A 9,071-nucleotide genomic window follows, 5' to 3' on the forward strand; every position below is an offset into this window, starting at 1 on the left:
ATTTGCATGTGCCTATGGCACCACGCTTTTGTTAGTGCGTCTTCGTGTTTAAGCAAGAACGACGACGACGTCGGCTACGGGAACGCCATATAACAATAAGTGTAATTATCAAAAACAAAAGCTATGCACGCTTTGCACATGCGTTTTACATTTTGATACACTTCTTTGCTGTTCTCGTCCTGACGACGTGAATTGATCAAATTTGAGGTTATGTGGAGGACGTGAACACCTGACGATATTTTCACAATTTCCCACCAAACATCAACACTTATTCCTGGAATGTTCACACACGCTTTTCACGCCGAATGACTTGGAGTAATCGCAAAATTACTACAAAATTTTCAGACAACGTAGGCGTATCCGCCATCGTCGTCCCTGTGTAAACTCCCTAAGGACTCGAGGGCCGGAAAACAAACTAACTGTATCTACCCTTCGGGACCATAAATAACATGAATAAAGTATCCTCCTTCGCGAAATTTCAACGAGCAGCCACGTTCATGGATATAAGATATGCTTTTTGTGCAAAGGGAGCTTGACACGGTTTTTTATTCTCTTGGAAACAAATGAACTTTCGCTCTTTTTTCGGAGTGTGTTGTCACCACGGCCAAAGGCCTTCTAACAAGTTCCTCGATATGCATTATTCTTTCGGTACTATACTGGGCCCAATCTTGTTAACGTTTATTGTCTTAAATAGAGCGTTTTCACATGACGGAATGGCGGCCATGATGGTGTACCAAACTAATCCTCCCGGAATTGATCTCTATTTTTATGCAAATACTTTCTTTTGTTTCAGTAATCCAATATGGCTACTGGTCACGTGCGTGAAAACGCTCGACACGGCTATCAATTTTTTTTTAGCCCAATAATGATAAACATCAAAGCAACACCAACGAAGACAAACAGTGATACACCTCTTTTCGGCTGACTATCGTGTTTCCACAGTATTTATCCTTAAATGCTAACAATTACCAACTATCCTAACTAGCTGTAGTCTAAGAGTCTTTCCCGCTGATCTGTTGCAGACTCGTGTACCGAGCGACTGTGGGATGGGTCCGTCACCAGTGTTACCTGAAAAGTGAATGGAGAGAAGAATAGATACACAAAAAGCAAGTCTGATGAAAGCTAATTGATCAATCAATGTATAACCAGCAACTCCTGGCCTTCAGATTGGAAAACCTCCATTGTTTTTCCAATCCACAAAAAAGACAGCAAGTCTCTGAAATCCAACTATCGTCCTGAGAGAGTTATATTTGACCAGCTGTACGAGTTCTCTTTAAACTTTGTCAGCTATAACTTATCCATATTTTTGAAAGGACATTCATGTGCAACAGCTTTTCTTAAGGTCTCGGAAAAGGAAAATGATGTGCCCACGGAAAAATAAATTGGCGCTCCGGTATTTTCTTGCATAGGGTCAAACTATATATCATATTAGAGCTAATCGATTGAATTATTTGAATAAAGTTTTAGGTTTTTGGTATTTAATATTGCCTTTTATTTTTGAGGCTTCAAACTCAAAACGACAGAGTCTGCTACAGAACCTCTTGCTCCTTCGCTTTATTGAGAAAACAACCGCACTTTGTTGCATCTTAGTCACAGATGAATGGACTCCAATACTGTGTGAGGAATTTTTGATATGTTACGAATGGCCAATTTCCGAGTTGCTGTTTGCCTGGGTTTCAAAGTGAGTCCTGGTGCACAACTATTGAAATGGAAATGAGTGGCGTATTTTAATGCAAATCGAACTCATTATCATTTGAATGGTTTAGCACCAAGACTCGTTTTGAACCAGAGACAAACAGGAACTCGGAAACAGCCTATTGAAACAAATATCACGCTCTGAAATCGAAACTCTCATCTTCTACTTAATTCGGACAGAAATCAGTCTCCGAAGACAAACGAAAAATTCCTCACATTCCTCTATTAGAACTGAAAATTTGGAAGCGATATTTTAAAACAGGTTTTTTCCCGGGAAAATATACTTCACAGCCCACCGATTCAAGATTTGCAAAAATGAGAAATTTGAGCGAGACGCCCATATTCACCTTTACCGAGACCTTATGACATGCAAAGATATCAAAAGAAGTTTGGACTGTAAAGAACACACGGCAGCAATCACCATAGATCTCTCGAAAGCGTTTGACTCTATTAACCATAATCTACTATCGTAAATGGTTTGAACCCAGGAGTCATATCATAAATATGTAAAGTACGATCTTCTGGGTCAGCGTAGTTTTGAGAAGGACTGTTTCAGATGACATTGACTGACGTTTCGACAACCTGCGCGGAAGTCATTTTCAGAGTCAAGTGATCTATGCAACGTCAGTAGATACTATAAAAACTCTGGTCGTAAATGTGATTGGTCAACTTATTCTTGGTATTATTGGTCGACTGTAAGTTGAGCCTAGATGTAATTGGCTGTGAAGACCAAACAGCAATTGATGCATTTCGATCCGTATATAGGTCTAAGGTCTGTACGTGTATCGCAGGCATCGGTTTATTGGTGTCTGTTTTAAGTTAGTAAACCAGCTTTCCCGTACGATTCGCTGGTAGTAGTTAGTGCTGTAGGTAACACATTCATAATCTACTGCTTGCAAAGCTGGCTGATTACGGTGTAACTGAGGATGCCCTTCATCTTCTCCAATCCTACTTAACGGAACGGGAAAACCACATTAAGGTGAATGAGTCTCCCAGATCCTACTACTGGTTTCGCAAAAATCTTTTAGGTGTTAACAATACCAAGTCTCAATCAATTGTATTCAACGGGGCATCTCTACCAGCAACTTTCACAATAGACAACAATCACTTAGACTACGACAGTCAAATCAAGCTTCTCGGAGTCACTATAGACAGCTCCCTCTCTTTTCAAACTCGTATCAAAGACATCTGCCATTAAGTGAACACGAAAGTCTCAATCCTTCGTCCAATTAGGAAATTTATCTTTCCCCACAAGCACCGAATTATATTCCTGTATACCAGTCTTCGCGGCCATTTCAAGCTGCTCCTACCAAGACCAAACACATCCTAATTATGCTTCACTCCTTCACTTATCAAGCGGCCAAACACTAGAACCATCTATCCGACAACATCAGAACATCAGAATATAAATGTTTTCAAGAGAAATTTGAAACGGATGTCACTATCGTCCTCGCTTGAATGCAACTGTATTCTGTGCAAACCAATCAATTAAACTTCAACACTACATTCATGTTTCCTTGTTTTAAATAATCCTTTACTGTACATTTGCATTTAAATGAGCATTCGCTCAAGTGCGATATGTAAATAAATAAATAAATAAATAAATAAATAATAAATAAAAGTGACTTAAAAGTTAACAGTTGATCAACATGGATTTCAGTAACTATTTAATCTTTTTAGAACCCATGTTATCAAAGCCGAACACCGTTAACACAGAACATGAGATACATTTCGCAAAGTGCGCCATGCATTACGGCTTTACTTAATAAACCCAAAACATCCAAGAAAACCGTTTCTTTTGTCACTACTTTCAATCCCGCAACACTAAATCTCAGGAAGATGTTATTTAAACATTAGCACTATATCACAGGCACCCGCAACCTCGCACAAATCCACCCTGGTCCACCATGCAATGTTCGCTTATGATCGGAAGGGCACGTTTGTGAGATATTATCTGGTTGGGGCTAAGATCCCTTTACTGTTAATCTGAAAACCAGAAATTATACTCGGTAAGGGTCGAATGACTGCCTTACACACTTTCAAATATCCTTCATATCAAGCCACCTGTACCATAACATTTACGAGCCAAAACATATACATATTTCCACGAAAGATGAGCTGTTTATTATGCCTAGGTAAGAAACATGTTCATTCAACTTTGTTAGTATTGCTAAAGAATTCTCCACAAGTCCAGCAATCTCTACAAATTACAATTCCTTGATTCCAATCTCACTGTAAAATCAACTAACCTTGTTGAAAACACCACGACCGTAATATTCTGCAACAACAGAAAATCCATCCTGAGCTCTTTCAAGCTGCAACAGAAAAGATTTGAGGGGTCAGTAGAGGGGTAAGTAGTCGTAGCTTACGCATTTATCCTTTTTTTTTAGTACTTGCTAAGTAACTGTTTTTAACAGAAAAGAGAAATAAGGTGAACTCCAACAGCCCTCATTTGATAATCGCCGCAATGTACCATTTTAAGAATTTTAGTCCTACCACTTTAGTAGGACAACTGTCCCATGAACCTCGTCTACCGCCCCGCTCTTACGAATTTCGTATCGTTCGGTGGTTGAGCATCCAAAATAGTGATCGGAAAGCCATGGGTGAAAAAGTTGTATTCTACTCTGCCACCTCACTGTCAGTTTTCACTCTCTTCAAGGGAGTGCTACTAACCTGGCCGTGAAACTGTTCATGGAGGCCTTTCGCTTGCTCCTGTTGTCGTATGATATCAAGAACTTTCCTGTCCAAAAAAGAAAGGGTTTTAAACATCTTTACATAGTTTATTTACAGGAAAGGTCAGAGACAGCAAACATATCTAGCATTGGTATTTAACAGTAGCAAAGTTATTAAGACGAGCTGTGCGACCTAAATTTGGGTAAACAGTTTTGTTCCCTGAACGGAGATTACGATCACGCTCCACGACAGTGGGCGAATAAAAAACTCTGAGAACTTCTTTAGCCTTAATGACAAACGACTTGCAGGAATCTATCCTACGAACATACAGTGGGTCAAGCCCTGCTAAGTCGAGCGCATCTTCGTATAGAAAACCGGGAAAAATTACTCGCATGGCTTGTTTTTGGACACTTTCTAACATATTGCTTAAGTATTGAGGGAGGGCTGCCCAGGCAGGAGAGGCGTACTCTACAGTAGATTGTACAATCGAGCAGTACACAGAAACAAGATCTCCCGTCGACAACCCAGCTTTCTTTAGAACCCGTAAACCATAAAGGCGTTTGACAGCTTTTTTATACACAGTTTCACAGTGCGAGTTCCAAAGTCAGATCGTTGGAAATATGCAGCCCAAGCAGCTTGTAAGACTGAACACGATCAATGACTGTGCCACCAATCATCAAGGGGCTCAAGGTGGTAGACTTGTACTGTAAGAAATCGAAAATCATAACACAAAGGAAATGATTGCAAAAGTAATTCCAATGACTAATTACACATCTATGGCATTGTTCCCTTTTCCTACATCATGGCTTTCGATTGTTTCAATAACAATGCAATTAATTGGGCTGACATGACAGTGTACCAATGCCCAGACACGTGAAACGCATCTACGTAAGGTTGCGAAACGAGTCTGAAAACGAACTTATCCAGTATGCAGATATCGAGGTCTTGAATTTTCATCCACCAAACTGATGGGAAAATACTAATTCAATCACTCAACTAAACATTCGGTGTTCAAAATAAGAATTCCACTTTCGGTTAACTGGAGTTTCAGAAATTTGGTCAAAAATTAAGTACATGAAAACATTCTTCAGTCGACTGCAAATCTCTCGTCAGTTTTGCCTGGGTATGTGGGTTCCCTCAATCTGATTTTGCACACCATCATGGCATTGCAAAAGATATGCCTGTCGCACACAATGTTTTTGTCATTTCAACTGACATCTCGAACCTTTTTAAATCATGTGTACTTGCCGATAGCATTGCTGATAGTGCACTTGACTAAAAAACCAGCCTTACCTGTTTTCTGGAGCACATATCGGGCATTCATTGTCATTTTCTGCATATCCCTCAAAGCAGCTTCAAGCAAGAGAGGAGCCATTATCAGTTCCAACACTACCAATAACTACTGGACCAAACACGCAGCAGAGCACGTCGAGTTTACATAAAAAAGGTAAGCGGTCTCTAAGATAAGACCGTGTTCCAATACCACTCAGAACTTCACAATATTTAGTTTAAAGGGAAACTCCACTTAAACAACTTTAAATCACAGGAAATAACCTTTACAGTCAAATAAGTCCATTTTTTTTTCAACTAATTAAAAGCATTGTATCCGAAATAAATGAGTTTTAGAATCGGCTATTTTTGTTGTCAAATTTCCCGGGCTCTGCCATCTTGAATAATTGTGACGTGTTAAGGTTGCCCTGTTGTTATAAGCAAGTTCAGAGTTTCAAAAAATGTGCGCGCGTCGGGATAAAAGCAAGCATACATAAAAAACAAACAAAAAATATTTCTAATGCAAATTTACCATAACAAAAAAGACAATTAAGTGCTTGTTTTTATCCCGATGCCCACATTCGTTTCTTGAAACTCCGAAATGGCTTATTAGACAAAAGCTTTGTGTCAGAACAATGTGGCAACCGTAACACGTCACAATTATTCAAGATGGTGGCGCCTGCGAAATTTGAAAGTGAAAATAAGCGACTTTAAAACTCAATTTTCCTGATAAAACACCTTTTAAAAACAAATTTCGAACAAATTTGTGTTGATACATTATTTCCTTTGCTTTAAACGTAATCTGTAGCAAGAGTGGAGGTTCCCTTCAAGGGTCTGTCACACAATTTTAGGTAATTTGTAGACAAAATTCCCATAACATAGAAAAGAACATCGCAATAACGACAGAAAACTGCAGATGAGCACGAAAAAAAAAAAAAGGACTGCATTCCTGCTATCTTGCGAAAAGTCGGCTCCAAGTTGCTTAAGTTTACAATAGGTCATTTTTGCTCAGAATTATCTTTGTAGTGTAACAATAGTTTTATTGGAGACGGAACTTCACGTTCAAAACTCTTGATTAACCAAGATTAAAACAGATCACCAACTAATTACCGTGACATAGAACTCTCCTACGGAAATTGCACCCCGGAAAAGAAACGATTTATCGCATTTGGATGTTCGTCTCGCTCACGAGACCTTTTGGAGCGCCCTGATTTGACACGTGACAAGTTGTGAGATATGCCCTGCCTTCAAGCTACTGTTTCTTGACCATTGTTTCCTGGATCCCTACAGCCGCTGTTCTGTCCTAACCCACCGTATTTTGTGTTTATTTTTTTGTCATGCACTGTGGTTGGTTGAAAAACCTCAACCTCAACTGCTTCCTCAACCAAGAACAGGTCTAATCATAAAAATTACAATTTCCTCGATTGCGATTAGTTTGAACACCTGTCTTCCACTAATTCACTTGCCAAGTCGTTATCGGACAATTCAATGAGTCAATCACATTCAAAGTTGTAGTTTAAATCAACCAACCACAACCTTGGTTTCAATCATCATAGAAACACTGTACAGAGTCCTAGATTGTTCCTCCCTTCCTTCCTTCCTTTATTTTATTAACTGTGCCAGTCAAGCTGGCAGAGCGCCACAACAGCTTGCGCCAATTACTGTGGCCCCTTTTTTACCCTCCAAACCATGATACACAACAGAAGACAGACCACAACACCGGGATCTACGTGCCCTACTCTTAGCGACAAGTGTGCGGGTTCTTTTACGTCCCACAGGATTATTAACATTTAAGGGTTTTGAGACGGGACCTCTGGCTTATCGTCCTTATCCGAGAAGACTTGAAAGTCTAACCATTTGCAGATGTAATTACAAAGGCAGCACTTTCTCCTCAGTTACTTAAAGACCCTGAGTGTTGGTCCGGCCGGAGTTGAACTAACGACCTCCCGCGTGACAGCCCGTGCTCAACCAACTGAGCCAGCGGTGCGCGGTCCTTCCTTCCTTCCCTCGGAAATTGTAATTTTTATGAATAAATCATTATTGGTAAGAGAACTCTGTGTCGTCCAATTTGGTCTGTGATCATATGAGCGATAACAAAATCATACACGACCGCGCAGTCCTATTACCATTACTAATACTCAAAAAACAGGAGAAGTGACAATTTGGCTCGGGGCGCTTTCCATTCGACCAAAAATTTCGAGATTATCGGTCCGAAATTGAATGGAACGGTAAAAATTCCGGGAAAAGTTTTCGAAAATTTAGGAACACGTTTTGAGTGCACCCTCTTTGATGGAAGTTCCGGAATTATCGAAAATTTTGTGTTCCATTCGCAAGAGAGATCGGGTTTAGTCTCCCTACCGAGCGTGAGCTCACATGGACACTTGATAAAGCAATTAATGGCGGGCAGGGCAGCGTATCAATGCTCAGCGTGTGGCTTTGTGTCGAACGATTTCAGTCTTTTTCTACAGCATCAATGCAGCAATTTGTTTCCTCCAACCAGCAAAGATATGTTACGCTAACTTCGACTTTCGCTCGTCATAGTTTTGTTCACACCGTTTGGCCATTTTGTTAAATCAAGTTAGCAGAACTTCACGAATAATAGTTATTAAATTTATTCTTCAGACTGCTTGGGAATAACAGTTACAGAATATCCTAATACCCAGCAGAACAAGGACGCTGTTATGTGTAAAGGTAGGTTTAGCGTAGGTTCAAATGATCTGCTTTTGTTTTGCGCAAAGTTTCACTTGTCCGTTTCCTCCCTACCATCAAATGACAAGATTGAAGAATGGACACGTTCCATTCGACCAGCAAAAATTCCGAAAATTTGAACCAGTGATTTTTGCTGAATGGAAAGCACCCTCGAAAAATGATACCAAAATCTCCACGTTTTTGATATTCTTTTCCTCCTACGCTTCACTTCTTCACCTCACTGGTCAAATATCCCGCTGCCTTGTTTGCTGCACAAAGGCCATCTCTTTTTTTGATGATCTTTTTTTCGGTCAACTTCGGAGTCAATCTCCAAAGTCAATTAGTGACAACTTAGGAACAATTCTATATCTCTAACCTGAGATACGACAAAATTAGTTTTTCCACTTCGGATACACATCAAAAATTATAAGAAAAAAAGGCCCGTATGTGAAAATTCTGCAATTTTGAGCAATTTTATCCTCAGCAGCAAAATTGTCGCCTACTTCTATTTTTTGCCAAGCCCCTTGGATACACAGGTTTTTCTATGTGCTATATGTCACTACTAGGTAAAACACCACTTGGGTGGAAACAGCCTTACTTAATTTCATAAACAGACACGTGGAAATAAGAGCACGTGCCGGCACTACGGGCGTGCACGTTTTCCTACACATTGAAACACGACATGCTGTGACTAGTGAACAAGGGCAGTGTTAAAATCACATGAAACACTTTCATTTACTCATAGT

General features: G+C 39.9%; 1 protein-coding gene across 2 annotated transcripts in view; it reads right to left on the reverse strand.

Moving 5' to 3' along the window:
- Window positions 1-587: 587 nt before the first annotated feature.
- The window catches only part of LOC138003748 (vacuolar protein sorting-associated protein 11 homolog), an 80,828-nt gene continuing 72,344 nt past the window's right edge, over window positions 588-9,071 (reverse strand). For both annotated transcript variants that reach the window (XM_068849971.1, XM_068849970.1), the window contains 4 exons: window positions 5,662-5,721; window positions 4,369-4,435; window positions 3,945-4,010; window positions 588-1,068 (listed from right to left, as the gene is read on the reverse strand). In XM_068849971.1, the coding sequence (XP_068706072.1) occupies window positions 982-1,068; window positions 3,945-4,010; window positions 4,369-4,435; window positions 5,662-5,721 (280 nt within the window). In that variant the 3' untranslated portion in view covers window positions 588-981. The remainder of the gene's footprint in view (window positions 1,069-3,944; window positions 4,011-4,368; window positions 4,436-5,661; window positions 5,722-9,071) is intronic.

This window comes from Montipora foliosa, chromosome 5 (assembly GCF_036669935.1).
Source record: "Montipora foliosa isolate CH-2021 chromosome 5, ASM3666993v2, whole genome shotgun sequence".
In the NCBI taxonomy this organism is placed as follows: Eukaryota; Metazoa; Cnidaria; class Anthozoa; order Scleractinia; family Acroporidae; genus Montipora; species Montipora foliosa.